Genomic DNA, 20,664 nt, shown 5'->3' on the forward strand with positions numbered 1-20,664 from the left:
CAACAATTGCTGTTTCCATAGAGATTGCGTGCGACAGTCACTATCACGTGTTTGTGTCAGTTAACTTGGCTTCTTTGTGACAGAATTCAAACCCTTTATTTCTCGTTATTTAAAAACAACCATTCGGTAATGTGTTTGTTTGATTGTTTCTCAATAACGATGAAACTTAAATAAACCAGTGCTCTTGTGACAAAAATAATTCTAAAATGTGACCACGTACGCGCGCGTTCGAGTCCTGCTGTGACAGTCCACTGAATGTCATAGTGCACGTGATGTGCACGTGTAGTCGGTTTCTCTTGCTACTACCATTTATCGTTTTAATTTTATTTCATTTTAAAGTGATTCAGCACAGACACAGTATTCCGTAGTTTACAACTTGAAACCTTTATTTATCCACCTCAGCAAGAGTGACCCAAGACAGGGAAGATAATTTTTTTAAACCCTGTCACGAGACGGATAAGGAGATATCAGGCAATATAAACGCTAATAAACTAGCATAGTTACATCAAAGCCTTTGTCAAAAGGCTGCACACGTACGTCTATTGTTGTATTAACATAACTCCTTTCTGATTTACTTTTTAAACAGTAATTAAATTACTTCTGACAGTTCAATTTTCATCTTGGTGAAATTGCCATAGGCCAGCTACACAAAATTTAATTTATAAAAAAATTATATGTAGTCTTACAGACTGACTCAATGGCCTAAAATTTAAAATAGCTCTATCAAACGCCTTTGTTATAAGCTACATACGTACAGTTATTATCATTCAATTTTCATTTTGATGAATTGTTGTAGTCCAGCTACATAAATTTAGTTTTATAGACTCACTTATAACCCAAAACTTTCCATTTTTACGTAACGATATTACTGTTTGTTCACGGTCTCAGCATTATCAAAAGCATATTTCTTTACAATTGTTAGAAATTTGCAAATTTCTGAAGATTTTATTTATGTTTTTAAGTAATTTTTTACCTTTTTTATAGTAGAAATGAAAGTCAAACACCTTATGAAGACTGGTATTGGCCAGTCGAAATATCGTACACTCAAGCCTTTTCACGTTGTTTGATCAGTCCTTGCAGTAATTTTCTTCTGGCTTTCATTTCTATATTTATCGATTTGGACTGATCACGATCCTGTTTGATCAAAAGTAAAGCAAGATTGATCGTTCACGGTTTTTGCAGTGTTATTTAAACCTAAATTTACATTCATTTTTTATAATATTAATCGTAGTTTCAATATGCACCGGTAGTTATTTTTTCAATACAAATCTTGAACTCTGTTCAAGAAGTCACAAAAACCAGGTGTCTTTGCAAAGGCCTGAAAATGAATTCAGGCTTCATCATCATCATCATTATCATCATCATCATCATCATCATCATCATCATCATCATCATCATCACGATGAAGTCAGCACTTCAGTGGTATTTTTGTTTCTTCTTCCTGTAGGTTGCGATAGGTTCGTTTGACGAGCATGCGCTCCTAGTTATGAAAGATCAATTCTAAAGTTGGAATCGATCAGTTTAAAAGTTTGGAATCGCCAGAGGGCTTCGCTTATATCATTCAAAACAACGGCGTCAAGTTCGTTGCTTGCAAGGAGTAAAATGAAGCTTCCCGGGATATATAATAATAATAATAATAATAATAATAATAATAATAATAATAATAATAATAATAATAATAATAATAATAATAATAATAACAACAATCTTTATACAGGGAGCCCACATCACGAACGTGATATTCAGTGGGGCCCTGTAGATTGAGAAGATATATCTTTTTCGTACTTCGCTAAAATCTTGAAGTCAAATATCGTATTCGTTGTCGTACTCGTACTAGAGTCAAAAAGTCCCGGATGAGACAGCCAACGTTCTTAGAGCTAAACAGCGGAATATGTGAGCGCAGTTTCCTTCTTCTGGTTTCCTTGGTTACTATTGACATCTATGCCTTCTCTGACAGATCCGGTACTTCTTTTACTTCCGGAAGCGGCTCTGCCGGAAGTGCTTCGAATGGAAGTGTTCCTTAGACTGCTCGTTACCCTCTTGTCAGATTTGGAGACGGAAGTTCTTCTGGAGCTTATTTTGAAAGAGGAAGACCTGCTTAAATGTAGTGGCGGTTGTCCCTTTTTACAGAGTAGTCTATGTGCAATATGGCGGAAAGTTCGGATCATCTCATTGTTGCGCCATGAATACACGATCGGATTGAGCATACTGTTGGTATAGTGACAGAACTTGACGAACTGAAGGACGAGGTCTATCCACTCAGTGGGTGGGAGGTACTGGGGAAAGTAGGTGCCGATCATGGACACGACAAACAAGGGAAGCCAAGCGATAACAAAGAGACCTGTTATTACTGCGAGTGTCACAGATAAACGCAGATCCTTTCTGTATGCGTTTCTCTCAGATCTATACTTGGCAATGGGCTGGCAGCGGGCGAAGCGGTAAATTGAGAAATAAGCAATGAAGATTATGATAAAAGGGATAAAAAAGCAAGTAGTCGTCATGAGAAGCGTGTAAATTTCTGTCCAGCGTTGGAACTGCACCGGTTGTAAACTCGCCATTGTGGCTGCGTAAAGCCACGGAACCAGAACCATGACGTGATACACTTTCATGGAGAGTGTTCTGTGACGTAACGGTCGCACGATTGCGTGACATCTTTCCATGCTGAGTGCGGTAAGTTGAAGGATGGAAGCACTGCCTATAAATATATCAAACGTGATGTAAAACTGGTACGTCGCAAGGCTTTGATTGTGCGGTGACATAGTCAGATACAGCCAACAGGGAATTGACACAAAGCCAACCAGAATATCGCTCACAGCCAAGCCTATTATCAGTTTGTTTGTGGCCGTCCGAAGTTTCTGGTTTATGGAAAAAGCGACCAACACGAGTCCATTTCCTGCTATTATGCCAAACAACAAACCCGCGTAAAGAGACAAAACTACCACCAACTCGTCCTTTGAAATTTTATCCCAATATCCCGAATACTCTGTGCCATTTCCTATGTTCGTGTGGTTTTCCAAACCCATTCTTACTCGGAAGGAACAAGAATAGTCTCTGTTAGTGGTTGGTTGAGTTTCGTGCTTTCTTCTTGTGAAATTCTGCAAAAAAACAGACACCAATAAGTCAAGGGCTTAGCTCCTTTTTCTGCAACACAGCATGCTTCGGATGCATGGAGTATCGAAGAGTATCGCAACAGTTCGATACTGCTTGCCAGTGCGTATCGATACCTTTCAATCACTAGCATGCTTGTAGCCTTACCCACCCCCTTCCCCCCAAGAAGACATGATTCTTCTCGGGGGATGGGTACGGCTACATGTAGGCAACCCAGTTATCGAAACTCGTTGCTTGAAGCATCATGGGTATTCTGGTCAAAAATGGCGGAAATTGCAGGAATGTTACTTGCATTGGCGTAACACCTGCGACCAGCTTAAAGGTAATTAATATAATGAAAAAGAGTAAGATTGTATTAAACATCATTCTTTATTGACTATAGAAAATCCCGCAAATCTAGAGATAATAGCCATTTCCCCGCAAAGTGCTGTGAAACCACAAAAATACATTCCGGCGCTGCAAGGTCGAGGAATGTGACCAGAGTTGCATGTGAATAAACAAACAGCATTTTTTCTCATAAATTTTCCAATATTTCAGTACTGACAAGTGTTGAAATCCCAATGTCAGAATGTACGGACTAACAAAATTCCGATAGAAAAAATCTCACCGGCCACATGTGTAAGTTTTCGGACCTCTTAATGCTCATCTTTGCGCATGCGTACAACGTGCGGTGAATGATGTTTCAATTTCTTGAAAAAAATCACTTTACTAGAAAAACGTACTCTTGGTACGTACTACTTCGGCAATGTTATATATCCTCCAGTAGTTTCAACAAGTTTAGGTTTTTTTGCATTTTATACAGGAACCGCCAGTATTCTTTGGATTCTTAAATTGGAGTATGCTTCACCCAATGTATTAAGAAAAACAGTAAAAAACAAAAATGCAAAATGACAAAAATATGCTTGACTTAATTACTTAGAAATTACAGTAAATAATAAAAAAATATATAATCAGACGTCGTGTTCATGAACTGACTGTGCAACGCATCGTGGTAAATACATTTGACGTTAAAAAAAAACAACAACATCACCTTTTTAAAATAATAGGGGAAAGGAATCCAAAGACGATCATGAAATATTGCTCCTCCATCAGTCATTCCTTTGTTTGAAGTTTCATTTATCTTGCATGTGATTGTAGATATTGAGTTCAGCTTAGTTACTACATCAATTAATCATTGGATACCTGCTTAACGATAATTGTTTGGCCAGTAAACGAATACCATATCAGATGTACGTGAGTGAAAATAAATTCCCCGAGGTACGCAACCAAACTTGAAATAAAGTTTCAAGGAAATGAGTCAAATAGCAAGATAAATAGAAACGAGAGCACAAAAAGTTGCCTCACTGATTAAAGTTGGTTTCTTGTAACTGATTCTTACACATATGAAAATCGTAAAATTGCACATACAATCAGATCCATTTCTAAATGAATGATTAGCACGGAGATCATTTATAGGTTGTGGTTCAATTTTATCCTTGGTTTACATTTTATTTTCCATTGTTTCAAACTCATTCTCCTTCATTACCATTCCCAAGAACAACAGGATGATAAAATTTAAACCAAGGATAAATTTCAGGAAATTTCAGGACCACAACATATATATTTGTGTCAAAAGCATTCATTTGACGAACCAGAGATAACACGAAATCCTTTTTTTTTTCGCGAAAGATTTTATTTTCGCAAATCGGGGAAAATTATTAAAATCAAAATTCTTAAAGGTTGTTTTCCCGTTAGTCTTTTCTAAACTCTAAATTATAAAATTCTCCATTTCTTTGGGGTAATTTTTTGAATCGATATTTACAGTTGTTCCTTATAAAAAAAAATTGAAGATTTTGCATCTGACATGAAGTAATAGGAACCAAATGGGCTTCTTCAAGCCAAAATATCGAGATAATTAAAATTTTCTTTATACTGGTTTATTTCTTAATCTTTTCGGTTCGTGGTTTCTGCCGAACTACTGCGGTAATAATATTATACTTCAAAATGACTATAGCCAAGAGAAAAAAAACAAAACAGAAAAAAAATACTTGAAAATGAAAGGGAAAAAGAACGACATTGCCACGTGTGGTTCTGATTATGTTCATCTCCAGTCACGCGTGAAAGCCGGTTCACTATACTGAGAGATGCGGATAAAGCAATACAAAGTAACATTTTTTTCCCTGTTACTCTGCTACCTTTTGTCCATACAACTATAGAGCGGTTTTCGACGAAATGTCTTTACACCAAAACCAAAGTAATTACTCTGTTTACAAACGTAAATAGCACAATAAACCAATCAGAAAATAGACTGTGTAACCGGCGTCAAGCGCGGGAAAACGCGTGCGACAAAGACACGATTGATTTTGGTTTGGCTTCCTATTGGTTGAGCCAGAAAATGGCGTGAACATTGCCAACCAATCATGGGGCACAGTAAAGAAAAAACAAGGCAAACGCGAAATTGCTTTTGACACTGAAATGAAAACCGTTCAATACAGAAAAAACTGACTTCTCTGACGTGTGATGACCTAAACACTGCACCAGCATTGAAGTTCGAGTATTGATGTCTTCCTTATAATACTCATAATACGAGAAGATTGAGGCTTAAAATGGCCAAACTTGCTACCAGGCTGAAAAACGTCTCTTTACTCCGCCAGTTATTTTTTGGTCATATTTATTGAAATACTTTACCATGTAACCCAAGAACGTCTTTAAAAGAGCAAAAAGTTTTCAGGCTCAAATCGCCAAAAAAGTAAGTTCAGTTCCAGGTCAGCCTGAGCTAAAAAACGAGACCTTGTTATGTTTGGAAGAAAAGACTTCCAGATGTCTGATATAATTCTCTCAGGGATAACAGAGTGGCCGAAACACGCGAGCGAGCTCGAAAATAGCCCTCCCTGCGTGTCGCGCGCGTCCCCTCGCGTGAGGCGATTTTGGAGCATGCTTGGGCGTAATGCTCGCTCTTCTGGATAGAATTAAGAGTATACTCGAGTCTAAGTAATAAAATGCCACAATATTCGTGTTTTAGACAAGGCGAGCCAAGATAAAGTAATTTGCCACAGTACAACTTCATCACCGTCAGTGTTCATGCTGTTTTACTCGGGATATCGCTTTAGTGAACAATAAAGGTGGTTGTAATGGTTTGATAAATTGTTTACTATCACGCCCAGTTTAAATACGTGAACTAAAAATAGAACCTTTGCACCAGGCGCTGTCAATACACCTGTTAAAACGTCACGTAAGCTCCGGAGCTCGGATTGAAAACGACAGAAAAAAAAAAACCCACCGACTTGCCGTATTCTCGAAAGTACGGCTGTATTAAATTTCTTGTCAACTATGTCCTATAATAAAAGTGCATAAGAAAAATTCACCAGTAATTTGTTCCTTCAGTTGATGTCAATTGTAGCAAGTTTTCATCTATCAGTCCCTAGTCAATGACGGCGTTCAAATTGATTTTAAAATTCATCTTTCTTAATATAATCAGCGAATAAACTTCATGCAGAGTATCGTGTCCCTAGGTCAGTTCTATCAGACTTAGAACGGTTTGGATGAACTTGAATTTGAACTCGGTACCTGACAAAAACTAATATATTTATACTATCAATAGACAGTTTTTCCTAGAACATCTTTAAATGTGAAAATAAAGTAAACGATAATAACATAAAATGTTTTCTTTTTTTGTATAGGGTTCGTGGGGGGAAATCAGTTTATCGCAGCCCGCTGTGTTACGTAATTACATCATAGTTTTACTAAGTTGTTTATTTCTCTTATCGTAAAACAAAAACAGCTTTTAAACCAAGAAAAACAAATCAATTAAGTCATTGTAAGCCAGTTACTTTCTTATGGAGTGGCTTTTCTTTAGCAATAGACCGGTTGATAGGCGGTCTTGAAACGGTTAACGACGCCATATTGGACGGGGAGGCAAGAAACTGGCTAACCTTTATCCCCCAAACCTCAAATCACCAAGTTTGTATAATTACTCCTAAAACTATTTGTTTAAAACTTGGTTATCTCTTGTACCTATAATAATTTAAATAGTTATCCTTTATCCTTGAAATTATTTTGCAAGTTATCGCTTCTCCTCAGTAAAACCCCAAACAGCTCATGTTTTAAACTCTTCCCATTTCTTCTGTGATGATTTTTTTCTTTTAATAAGAGCGTTTTCTGGTTCGAAACAACTAAATTAAAAAACAGTTAGCTTTTGGCTTTCAGTCTGAAGCCTATAAAAACTGAATATTCCAAAATCGTGAATGTTCAAATATATAGCAAAAATGTGAAAAAAATTGACATTAAATTGTTTAAAATATGTTTCAATCTTGATAACTAAATTTTTCGCAACCTTTAGTTGTCTTCGTGAGAGTTTGAAACATTGTCGATTGCATAATTTACGGTTCGACCTTCCGCGGTTATAGTTGGAATTTTTACCGTGAATTGGATATGAGGGTTGACGGAATTTAGATGGTGGTGGAAACATCTTCAATGCTCTCACTCTTTAGGTACGCGTTAGAACATTAAAAATATGTTTTTAAATATTTTATCGCCGTTAGTCTCACTATTTTATCGTGTTTGCACATTCACCCTTGTTTCATTTTTGGCGTTTAAAGGCTTTCTTTAATTCAAACTGGAAGACAAAAGCGCTCTTATTTAAAATGTTTTTTTGATCGTATTCTGTTGCGATTACCTAGACACACTCTTAAATTTGTTTTTTCAACTTAGGACGATTTTGTTCACCGTGAAATCTGACTAAGTTAGCAGTGTTTAGATGGAATGATCTTGCTCAAGGCTTCCTTCGTCTTTCTTTTCAAAGTGTAAGTGTCATGTCAAACCCAGTAGTACAGTTAATACACTTGTGCTTCGTCGAATTAATTTAAATATTGTAATTCTTACCTTTCGATGCTGGTAAACTATTACCTTATTAATGATTTTTTTGTATTATTTTCATGGGCAGAAGTTACGGATCAGTTTTATCGTCTCAGGCACCATCTGCAATGTGTTTGAATATTGTCTCTATACACAACGTCGTTGGCTATTATAAACAGTCTAAAGAGCCGAGATATAAATCACTCTACTTGAAGTTTGTTGCACGGCAGTCTCTCATACATTATACTGTCTGTTGTTTTGTCATTTCGTTTGACACTCATCTGCGCAACTTTTGTATGATTTTTGATTTATCACTCATCGTTAAAAGCAAGACATGGAAAGTGGATGTCTTTTTAAACATAAAAACAGGGTTTTGTTTCCCGTTTATTAATAGTCAGGGGAAACATCCTGGTTCTTCCGCTCACGTAATTGTGTGGATGAAAGTATTACCATCGACTATCTGCGCTCAGTCGGACTCATCTTAATTTGTTGCTTTCTTATTTGTCAGTAAACTTTCTCTTGTCCACTTCACAACTATCAGTTTAGGCGTTTAATCAAGCCTTGCATTCTCATCTGCTAAATAGCCAGCCAGGCGTTTTTGCATTTTTGTGAAATACCTCTGTAACAAAAGAAACTTTTTTCCCAGTTTAATTTCTTGACAAATATTTGGTTTTGAATTAACCGATATATGTATATTTTGGAGAACTGTTTACAAACATGTTTTTACTTGTTTCGGGCGAATTCTTGTAGCATTAAAAAAAAAAAACAGTGCAAGTCTTCAAATAATTCTACATAGTACCAGCAAAGTTAAAAATGAAAGTGCAAAATGAAACAAGCCACATGATCTTGTTTTTAGTTTCTTCTGTTAATAATCATAATCCTTTTCCATCCTGACATATCTATCCGTGTATTTTCAATTCCTTGAAAAGTACTTGTTTTATTAATCGAGCCCTTTTCTACAAATAAAACTATCGCTTTTATGTATTTCCTTTAATTTTGTCTAATTTTATGGCCCCTGGCGTAAACATTTGGTACTCCGATGGATCGCAGGTGACTATTGTCACAAACAAAAGACGCTGTTTTGTTTCTTTGACGCAAACTGGGCCGATTTCGTAAGAAATATCTCCCAGAACCTGGAGGTATAATGTAATAAGCAGTTTGACTATTTTAGCACAACTCATCATCTGATTCACAACACAAAATTTCGATACAAAATATTTTTTCACTGGTTTGTGCTTTTAAGTAATTTTGCGCTCGCTAGTGTTGCCTGGCGAGTCACCTTGAGGATATCTAGTAGTCGGTAACTATGTGTTTATGTTCATAATATGTTAAAGAATGAATCTAAATGTAACTCGGGGTGAATATTGAGGGCTCTGTTGATACGCTGGGCATCACAAACTCTCCATGTTTGGTTAATTGTCTTTATGTACGAGGTAATGGAAGTAGTAACAAAATTGTTACCGCATGTTAGAATAAACATGCCGTCTGATAAAACCACTGTAAATGTGTTGTCGATAAAATAAAAGTATCCAAAGATTCTTTTCCCTTTGTGATTTCTTTCCGCTGTCATTGACCTTTGGGTTTTAACAAGAACAAAAGGGAGTTGAACGATGCAATTTTACGATCACATGAATTAACGTGTAACTTTTCGGCTGAACTGAATCAATCTTTAATGAAGGTTCAAGGGGTACGGAAAAAGTCGGAGGCGTTGAGTGAATTTGTGCTGATTTGTTAATTTGAAGAATAAGAGAGAAGAGAGAGCTAAGTATAGGAAACAAGCGAAAGAGACGATAGAAAAACGTGTTTTTAGAATGTCTATGAAATTTCTTGTATTTCTGAATATTAGAACGCTCGTTGTAAAGTATTTTTGTTACTTTAAACCTGAAACCTGTCTTGTCTTGCCGCATCTGCCTTTCTCGTAAAAATTTTTTAGTTCTGTTCTCACGAGTGATGTTTGTTTAGTGTGCATTTTCAAGATGTTTTTGAGAAATGAGGCTAAGGGTTTGTGCAGCATGACTTCCGTAATAATTCGTCGACAGGCTGTGCATTCTGATAAACTAAAGAAAAACAAACACCACAATCTAAATCTACTAACGAAAAGTTTTCCTTCAAACATTATGCTTTGGCTTATCAGTTTAAGAAATGTTTATTGTTTAACATAATCAAAAAAAAACTCGGCACAAATTGGAGACAAACTGAACGATGAAGATTGATGGGCTGTGTATTTTCAATTAAGTTTCATCTAATAGCTTTCTACAAAACCCTCGACGCCAGTTCCTGTTGTTTGAAGATGCTTTTAAAAGTTATTACCGGAGATGTTTTTAAGTCGTGCGTGGGCATAAGCTCGTACGAAGAGATGTTGATGATGTGTTCAGTTGAAAAGGATCTGATATAAAATTTCCCCAGAAATATATTGAGAGAATTTGTAACGCAAAATCTCGCGTTATGTACGCTTCTTGCGGGATTGAATTGCGTTCAGATGATGTTCAAACGGTAAACGCTCACAGAACGCGACGCGATTTGTCCACGTCAGGGCACCAGAACAGAGGGCCTGGAAACTAACATCGCACCAGAAAATCTACCGTGGGATCTTTTGATGAGACATCTCTAGAAAATCCTGAACCACAACATGAAACAGGGAATATTCATACTTAGTGGATCAGCCATATTTGCACATAGGATCACTATAATGACCTGTTATATCAAAACGGAGTGAAACGAAACCTGTAAATATTTGTGAATTGCAGATACGATACCGTTTCATTATACACCAAACTCCAACACAGTAGACTTTTTCTGGGATCAAATATTGGCAGCCCATATCAGGATCTTAGAAAAAATGTAGCGAAGACGAACGTCAAGTGTTTCACATGACAAAATAATCCACGATTCCTGAGTATTCTTGCATCGTGTGCCAGATTCTTCGCTATCCGCCATTTTGAATTTCTTCTCGATATTCAAAATGGCGTCGTTGCGCCGCCATCTTGATATTACCACCTTTCGCTCTGGGGATGCGGTTAAAATGAACCAGGCGGATAATGTCGCGGATAATATGATTTTAAACAAATTGAAAACATAGTGTGCGATGAATACAACTATTTTTATCAATTTCAATTAACGTTTTTTATTTATATTATATTCAAAGGGAGTTTGTTTCCGACTAATTATTATACAACGTGGTAAAGTTACTCTTTCGTTGCCACAGCCAAATTCAACCTTGGTGTTGTTATTAATTTTCCTGTAAATTGGTTCTGAAGTTTTTGTCTGTATATGGAATCTTAACAAGTGAAAATTCAGATGAAAGCTACTGATTAGTACTTTCGTGTGGTGCTGATTAGTATGCTGTACAAGGTGGTTCTAACTTTTGAATCTGCAGATAAAATCCTAAAGTGCGACCATTCAAAAGAAAGCTTCTGAGCAGTACTTTCCTGTGGTGCTGTTTCAGTTATTATTGTACAAGGTTGTTCCACTGTTTCGAGTCTGTAGATAAAATCCTTAACTTGCAGTTACCATTCAAGCTGCTGAGCAGTAAGTTTCCTGTAGTGATGTGTAAAACGTTGTAAAATTAAGACAGTTTTGTCCGGCCTTTGAGACTGTAGATGAACTTCTTAAAATGATCATCTAAATGACCGTGAAAGCTTACTGATAAGTGATTTCTTACCTTGCTCTTTGTTTTTCAAAATTTTACAGGATTTAAGTTAAGTTCTTTTGTTTCCCACTTAGTTTGTCTATGGAGTGACAAGGTTACAAAAACGACTATTTATTGAAGGTTTACAGGTTTGTTTACAACACACACACACACCTGTCTTGTCTTTAGTTCGGTTTATTTGGTCATCTTTACATACACCGGGACCAGAACACAACTGATTGACACAGTTTAATGAAATACGTAGTGGAAACCCGGTGTACGCGTACGGTTTTCAATCTTCTTGCCATGCAATAAATGTACTTGTCTTCCGATTAGAACCTGCCAACGTAAAGACACCGGCGCCGGCGGGTTCTGATGACGATGCACTTACGTTCAAGGAGAAGTCGGGTTAAAGTATAGGATGCCATGTGAAGACTTTGTTGTTATAGAATTTGAACTATTAATATTGAAATAACTTGTACAAGAATAAACAAAGCTCATAACCAGTCGTTCTAGCCAGATTTTTTTCTGGCTTCCTTTTCCCAACCAGCTTTGTCTTCTGATATTAGCTCTATGGGTGTTGCCTTTTTATGATAAAATCTATTGCACTGTTTGTTTTACGGCTTTCGAGTAATATTGCCGTATTTATTTTTTATAGGGATAGTACAATAAAGAGTTAATGGAAGAAGAGGAACGTACAAGCTTTGAAGACATATTACTGAAACGTCATTGCTGTGTGACTCAGTTTTCAAAAATTCCTTGGCCAAAAATAAGACAAATTTTCCAAGAATGCTGACTGAATTTGTACTTACCATCTAGAAAAAAAAGCAATATGTAAAAAATTTAAAATTGCAAAGATCGCTCGTAGAATTTTAGAGGGGCCATGAAAATGTCTCCCTCTTTCCCACAAGAAAAATGACACGATAACAAAACTATTGTACATAACATTCATATTTCCTACCTTAAGAGCTGTTTAGAAATCTGTACCGCCTTGAATTCTTCCTTTACAGACTGATGCTTTCACTGAATAATATCACGACAAATGCAATATCGGTATAGCCGTTGTTCACTCGCAAATTTATTTTTCCAGAAGGCAACATCCGTGAATTGATGTCCGGAGGTTTGTAGCTGGATTTAAAATTCTTGCGTTAATTACTGTAGTGTTGTATAGTGTAGGTGGTAAATTGGAGCACAGAATTCCTAGAAAAGAAGCTTCGACTGGAAATCAAATTTAACGCCGACATAAACCTGAAAAATCTCTCCACGATATGTCTTTCGGTCTACTAAAACTTAGAGCTTTCTTGAATAAAGCATTTCTTGAAACTTCAGCAGAAATAATTAATGAGTTTAATGACAGAATTTAATGCTGAGCTGGATATAGACGCGGACTGCTTAGAATACTAAGATACACAATGCCCGTTTCCTTGTCCTTGTCCTTTCGACCTTTTTTTCTGACTTAACATACAACAAGTGGATGCCCTCTCCTTTGTGAAGTGTTTATAACACATGCGTGGTCTTAATTGACTTTGGCCATTCCTCACGTGCTTGTATAGCAACCTTTTAAGAGCTGCAAAAATTTTGCGGCAGAAGAAAAGAAGGAAAGATTAACCACTCTCTAGAAAAACGAAGGACGCGTATTTTTCGTGAGCGTGGTATGGTTATAGTACCAAACTGTTTTACGGGAAATGTTTGCTACACTGATGCAGGAAGCGTCTGAGACGCCTTCGTTTTATGGTAAATTAAATTCTGCTGCGGAAATCCAAACATGTCGTAAAGTTTCCTTCATTAAATTAAACATTTCCCAAAGTACAGACCTACGGTTCATTTTCTTCAACCCACACATGAAACGCACTCAAGTTTATTGTAATAGCTTTCAACTAAACATGATAAACTCATAAAGTACAGTCGGCAAATGACAAAAACTCCTTACAACAACAGTACGCATAAGGGAAAATTATAAGTAGGCAAAAAGATAACGTTTTTAATACATAAAAAACGGAAATTTTGCATAAATTGTTCTTAAAATAAACGAAAAAAAGTACAAAAGAAAGTGGGTACTGCTTAATGGCTTTCATCTGAATGGTCACACTTTGGGATTTCACTCACAGACTCAAAAGTTAGAACCGCCTTGTAGAACTCGATAAACAGCACAACAGGAAAGTACTGCTCAGTAGCTTTCATTTGAATGATCACACTATGGGATTTCATCTACAGACTCGTATTCAAAAGTTCGAGCTGAATTAATTGATAGAAGACTTGATTTATTTTTCTGTATTTAAATGTCAGACTCGGCACCGAAAAGACGAAGGGTTTCTTCAAACCCAAACTATATATAAAGACAATGCATGAAAAATAGTCCATCAAAAAAATATGTATTAATTTCAAATCTTTGCGGTGCGGAAATGGAATATATTTTTCCTTTATTTGTCTTAAATATATTTCAAAGAAGCGAAAAGTATTCTCAGCCTCATTTTGTTAACGGTAGTTATCTCGGTTAACTCGTCTTGTTCGAAGTAGTAGTTCCTTTGAAGGTTTGCACTGCAGTTTATGCATTCTCGTCCCCAGAGCCCCAACGTTTTTTTTTTTAATTAATGAACGAGTGGCTCTGGGTCCATCCAAAAATATCTTTTTTTTTCATTGGCTGTCGAAAACCTGATGCGCTATAAGGTCAAAAATGCTACGCTTCTGCGCATTTGTCTTTACTTCCTAATACTGAGGAGTACTGAGCAATAATAATACTGAGCAAGCGCAATGGTAATTAATCACACTGAGCATGCGCTACCGGATGTCGTGAAATTCACCACATCCGGTAACGGCTGTTACCAGGGCCTACGATCCAACCGCTGACCAAAAGATCGTAGGCTCTGGGAACGAGGATGCATTTTATGGCGTTGTCAGTTGTTTTACTGCGCATGCGAACATTCGTCCTTTCTCCTGATCCTACAGGCTCTTCGCATTTGAACGAGCACGAATCACAAGGGACCATGGGAAGTTGAAAGATGACGGGAGGGACTGGGGAGAGACAAACGAGAGGACTTCTCCTTTCTCTCCCCGCCTGCGTTTCTCGAGTCTCTCCCGAACTGAACGGACGTACGTAAATTAAGGAAAGCAATAAACCTACTGGCTGTTTGAAACTGAATTATTACTTGTCTGTGGCTAGTTGTCCACTGTTAGTCTCGAGCCCTGTTCGGGTTTGAGGCGAGTTCGAGCCCTGAAAGTAATAGAGTTAGAAATAAATAGGCAAATAAATTTAAGCGCAAACCGACAGGAGAATTTAAGCAAATATTATTTTCTGTTGTCCCAGATCCTTTTAGGGTTATTGCTTTTAAAGAAATATTTGTGCAAGGTATAACGCGCGGCACTTAATCTGTTCGGATTCTTAGCTGAATATATAAGTAACAAAAATTAAACCGGAACGAAATGCACTTTATTTTTTATTGTTGCAACAGGCTTGCAGAAAATCCTAGCCGTCCTCACCACGCGAAAGCGAGCGAAATTAACTTTGCCATGTTGCGTGAAGGTTTAACGTGATTTAAGAAAAGGAAACTTGAATTTTTTATTGCAGTTAACTACTAACGGGTCCTAATTTCTGAGGTTACATGATGAAAAACTTTGAACCTGGTAGCTACCGAGTGCATCTGAATAGAATTTGCTTCAAGATTCGCTCAATGAGATATAAAAGCCGATTAGAATTACTCTTGCGTATTGAAATGGAATAACTTTATCTGGCATTAGACAACAGTCGGGAAATCCTGTTTCGGTGGGTCAATTTAATTCAGTTAGTAAACGGAACTGAAATCGTGACATATATATTTTTAAAGTGTTCTATCTGATTTCCACACTGATTAAAGGCGCTTGTGATTAAAATGGAAGATTAAGATGGAAGATTGCTGAAATATTATTTTATCATATAACCAATCTGGCCAACTGGGTACTTAAGTCAAATTAAATCACAATCAAATGCGGAGACTGGATAAAACAAACCGATAAAATTAAAGCCGTTCCGGTTTTTTGAGCACTAATGCTTTGGTATTTGAATTAGACCCAATCTCATTAAAGCGAGCTTCAAGAACTCAATTTCCTGCCGGGCAATGGAATAGGAAATGCTGAAAATGTAGGATAGTCTTCTTCTTGCACAAGGATGGCACTGTTAGTCCCAACCGTTAAACCAGATTTTTAATGAGACTGGAGAAGAATGAAATTGTAAAAGCAGCTTGAACTGATGACTTTTAACTCGGAGTTCCATGTTTTATTATTGCACAGCCAAATCCCTCACAGTAATTTTCTCGTTAACTGTTAAATGAAAAATTAATATGGCGTGATGAAAACTTAAATTGTATATTGAAAAAAAAAAAAGAAACATTTTCATGCTACTTCAAGCCGGAGAACTCTGAAAAATTAAGAAGAAGGTGGGGAAGGACTGTTACTGGAATGAATCGGAGATTTTCTAGGATCTTGGTGTTCAAACTTTTAAGAAAGCGCGTGGAAAAGCTCGGTTCATTACTTTTGTTTTTGTTAACGTAGCTTAATTGTGTCTGACTATTTAACATAAATATATGTTATTCATAGCTATAGCTTAATTTTAACTTGACCTACTGCAATAAAACAATCTGTGTACGTCGAATTCACTTTCATTTTCACCGTAAACATTGAAACCATCAGTAATTTCATTTGGCTGAGGTTTTGGCGCGCAAGCCGAAGTGAAGCGGCATGCAAAGTGTAGTTTTTAGGGGATAGCGCATGCTGCACGAAATGCAATAAAAAGGACTGGATAAAGGAATAATTATCACAGAACGATGATTGTATGTGTTTTTGTCTGTTTTCTGTAACTCACTTGCACAGTGAGCAGTGAGCAGTGATTACAAGCAAAATGTTCTTCATCAAAGCTGAATGTTGCAAGTTTCTGTCTGGTCTTGCTCCGGGTTATTATTGTTTAGTGTGGCATAGCAGCAACCGATTCATAATTTGAGGCAATATTTTGCTCATGCTCTAAAGAATCATCTCGAGGCTTAACACAAGAAATTCTGAATTAACACACAAAAAAATAACCCGCGAAAGTGCTGAACTGGGAATTCACGCTGGTCTGATTTAAAACGTTATGTAATAGCAATAGAATTTCTCCCACCTGTTACAACCGATAGATTCCGTGTCTCTAGATCCGCAGCATCATGGCTCTTTCTGCACGAGATGTCGTTCGCCTTGTGAAAGTTCCACCACTGGACGTCAATAATTAAGAATGTTGTTGGAAAACACTGGAGTGTTGAAACCAAACTGGAAAACAGCTATATGTGAGAAGGATTGAGTACTACATGAGCGAAATAAAGCCATATCGCCAACATGAGAAAACATATAGCAAGTACATAACAGTTGACATAAAGACAAGGGCACGGAGAAGTTACGTACTGTAACCAAAAGGTGTTATAACTGGTAAACTGCCCAGGGTTGCTGATCCGTGCAAGACTCGTATTCCGAGGTTCTGTCCTAACGCTAAATAATTTACTGTGTTTCTAAATAACCACTTTTCTATGAGCATAGAACAATACTGTAATGGCGGTACGTGTCAAGTGTCAATAGTTCAGTTACATTTTCAGTTTTTGACACATAGATATCGGTTCGTCGAGTGTCAAAACAACACAGCAAACGCGGTTCAATTAACAACACAGATGATTAAAAGCAAAAACGTTGCTGTCATACCGTGAGTGGTTTGCGGCTGACAATCGCTGAAAATCAGATCCAAAACACAATAGAGGTCTCGTTTGTTTGTTTACAAGAAATGCTCACTTTTCTTCAACCGTTTCTCCTTCGTGTCACAGTTCAATCTGAAGATGCTGCAGTTGTTATGTTATCCGCCAGAACGGTACAAATGTAACCAGTTACTCTACCAACTATGAAATATTCATGTCCGTGATCTTTCGCTGGCTTTTTATCGGCAAATTGTCAGAAAATTCTCGCACAAACTTCGTCATAAGAAAGGAAATCAGTCTCTCGAATTTGCTTCAAGGACGTCAATTCGTCGGCGTTTATCAAATGCAGATTAGAGATATATTCTGAAAGAAATATACAAATGCATAAATTGTGTTGGATGATAAGATAACGTAAATAGATAACTGAAACGCTTAAAGCCATGACACGTAATAGCTGTAATGGATTTGACAGCCTCAGACAAGCCATATGTGAAAATTATTTGATAAATTATTGGAAATTACTTATCAAAAAACCTTCAATTGCAACTGATTTCTTCGTTTTTTCCTTTTCCGTCTTCAAAGCTATTAAATTTGACTAACAGTATTGCTTTTGCAAAAGAAAAAAAAAAGTGTTCGTTCATTTAATTTTCTCACCTCTGTCGGTGATTATCGAACAGACAGGTGATAAACATCAATAGCAAAAATCGAATAATTAGGGAGTGTTTTTTTTATGCAGCATCATTTTCTAGGGACTTAAAACAAAGAATATAAATAGCAGCCAGTAAGGAAAATTATATGACATCTGTGCTTTGAAATGCAAATAAACCAATCTCAAGCTGAAGAGGTCTGAGCAACATTAAATATCACTATTTTGTGACAGTAATAATCAATTGGTCAATAGGTCATATAATTTTGAGCGCCATTAAAGACTTATGTTTTAAATAGGGGCAGTAAATGTTTTAAATAAGGTGCAGCAATGTTGAATTTTAGTTACAAAAAAATGTTACACTGCAAATATTATACAGAGATATAGCTACTACTATGGAAAGTAGATAAATTTGCAATCGTTTTAATGTAGGACCATACTTAATCATACCACCATCTAACTGGCTAAAAGGCAGTCATTTTCTAGACAAAGTACTTGATCGGAAGTCATATCAGCCCCCAAGGGCACGCTAAAATGTTTTTAGCATCAATGTATACATTATCAACAGAAAGTTACTTAATGCAGCGACTTGGGAGCTTTCGAGTCAGTTTTTCTCAAGGGTCTTTTTATGCCACTTTCCCGGTGCTAAATGAACCTTTCGTGATCATGCATAGTATCTTGTGACCTTTTCTTTTGCAGGGATTTCATTTTTATGCTATCTTGAGTAAAAAATTGGTTTCGGCTCGCAATCTTAAAAAGCTGAACTCAGAAACTGATGACTAGGTGTAACAGACTCTTGAAGCTAAACGGAAGAGTTTTTTCGAACATAAAAGAGCCAAAATCTAGCACAGTGTCGCTCTCCAAGCTTGCGCTCGTAGGCTGCTCGTCTTACCTCAGTGTCACGGTACTGGGCTCTTCTTAGCTGCTGATCAAAAAGATCGATTGGATCGATCAAGCAGGTGCATTGAAAGCGGACCGTACTGTACTTCGTTTAAGCCAATAATGAACGTAATCAGTCAAATGATAAACAACTACAATTTTAATTGAAACGTCGCTCGTCTCTACGATGAAAACTGTAGATCTGTTGAATTTTTTTTCCAGTAAATTTCTTCCTCACGGAAAACTGACAAAAAAACCCCCAAAATACTCCCTGACAACAATTGAAAGGTGGCCTGAAACCTTAAAAGCAGCTGGCATTCTTGACCTATGAATATTGACTCCAAGGAAGGAATCCCTGGTAAGGTAGATGGGGCATTTGATCTATTTTCCCTCCTTCCAGTTTTACGATAAAAAAAAGTTGAATTCAGTAATAACTTGGCAGAGAAAAAACGCACAAAATTAGGGGATAAGGCCTGATTTTTTTAAGGATTTTCTTTGGGTTTTTTTGAGCCAGTTTTTTGTTGTTGTCATTATAAGGTTATCAAATAACCCCAATAAACGAAAGTTTATAAACTTTGTGTTTTGTGTTGTCTTGTACCAGACCAGCGCTACTTTGCCTCCAAATTGTATATTTTTTTTAAACTATATTCGTCCACTTCCTTGGTAACTTTGGCGAATATTCTATTCCTTTTCGTGCCAGTTTCATGGCTGCAAGTTTCAGGAAAATCGTGACCATATAACGCGTTACACAAATTAAAATGCTATGCTAATTTTTTAATGTTAGCTGACGCACAATTAGTGGAAAACGGAAGGTAAACTATTGCCCATTTCAAAGCTTAATGTCACCCAAAGCTTTCTTGAAAGAATATTGGTAATCGGGAATTAACGTACGGCAAACACAGCCAGCGTTACAAGGAGACCTTTATGCTACATACGACGTAAAATTAAATATATTGTATTCATCCGACTTGTCACATATTTGTGCCTTTAATTTCCAAAACAACCTTACCGTTGTAATCCATGGAAATGCCCGTTACCAGTTTGCAGCACCGTATGTTTCTTTTCTGAGGAAAAATAAAACCGCCAAATCTAGTAATTGTAGCCGTCCGCTTTTCACAGCAATAAAACTGACCCCTCGTGCTTGATAATATATTCAAGATTTCTGGCTTGTTGAGACATTCCTCACGGGCAGTTTGCCACTTGGGGATTACGGGTCTTGCCTGTGAACATGTGTGAAAATTTATTTCATATTAATATGATAACTTTTTTTTATAATACCTGGCCCGTCCATCTACATAGCCAATATAACTGTTGGTTGAGAGTAGCTAGCTAAAGTGTTTATTTTGTGTTAAGTTGACGAGAAATGATGATACAGGTGGACTCTCAGGTTCGTTTCTTACGTTGCCGGTCTCCGATTCGTATTGGTTTTTGTTATGAAATTTTTCAAAATAGCGAGAAAAAAAAGCTGAACAAAGTGTTTGCCGCTTCATTTAATAACTTTTTCACATCACAGTGCCAAATGCTAAGATTTCGTGAGACTCATCGAAGCTGTTTCACAAGTGAAGATAAATTTGAGAATTTGTCGCCCGTTTATTTTATTCCTGTTTGGTTTGCTTCCTTTGCTGCTTCCGAAAGCATTGTTATCTACTGTTTTCATTTAAAACAAACGTTTTCTCAGTCTGATTAGATAAATCAAAGATCGGTAAATTATTTTTTGAATTTTATGGCAAGAGTTGGGCCGTGTGTGATATGCCAAATTATTAAAAACTGGTTCATTGTATAATGCAATTCTAGGGATTTGATTGGTTAAGCAGCCATGGTATATGAGGTGCCATTATACCATGCCCGAGAAATAACGACCACTAAATTGTCTTCTGGTTGTTATT

The 20,664-nt window shown here is 36.8% G+C and overlaps 1 protein-coding gene across 4 annotated transcripts; it reads right to left on the reverse strand.

The window, feature by feature from the left end:
- Positions 1-143: 143 nt before the first annotated feature.
- Positions 144-17,683, reverse strand: LOC146478720 (histamine H2 receptor-like). 4 transcript variants are annotated; one of them, XM_085111752.1, is made up of 3 exons: positions 17,264-17,683; positions 16,695-16,840; positions 145-3,095 (listed from the first exon to the last, which is right to left on the reverse strand). In XM_085111752.1, exon 3 carries the CDS (start codon positions 3,021-3,023, stop codon positions 1,878-1,880), a length of 1,146 nt encoding a protein of 381 aa, XP_084967878.1. In that variant the 5' UTR covers positions 3,024-3,095; positions 16,695-16,840; positions 17,264-17,683; the 3' UTR covers positions 145-1,877. The 4 variants fall into 4 exon arrangements, with proteins under 4 accessions (XP_084967879.1, XP_084967878.1, XP_084967876.1 ...); XM_085111750.1 differs by having other exon boundaries at positions 16,695-16,851; XM_085111753.1 differs by lacking the exons at positions 16,695-16,840; positions 17,264-17,683 and adding an exon at positions 7,969-8,202 and having other exon boundaries at positions 144-3,095.
- Positions 17,684-20,664: the final 2,981 nt, after the last annotated feature.

Source organism: Pavona decussata, unplaced genomic scaffold (assembly GCF_977016875.1).
Source record: "Pavona decussata unplaced genomic scaffold, jaPavDecu1.1 SCAFFOLD_64, whole genome shotgun sequence".
Lineage (NCBI taxonomy): Eukaryota > Metazoa > Cnidaria > Anthozoa > Scleractinia > Agariciidae > Pavona > Pavona decussata.

What these genes read in the sequence shown, in the direction of transcription:
- LOC146478720 (XM_085111753.1), bottom strand. Translation starts at nt 3,023, where the DNA reads ATGGGTTTGGAAAACCACACGAACATAGGAAATGGCACAGAGTATTCG.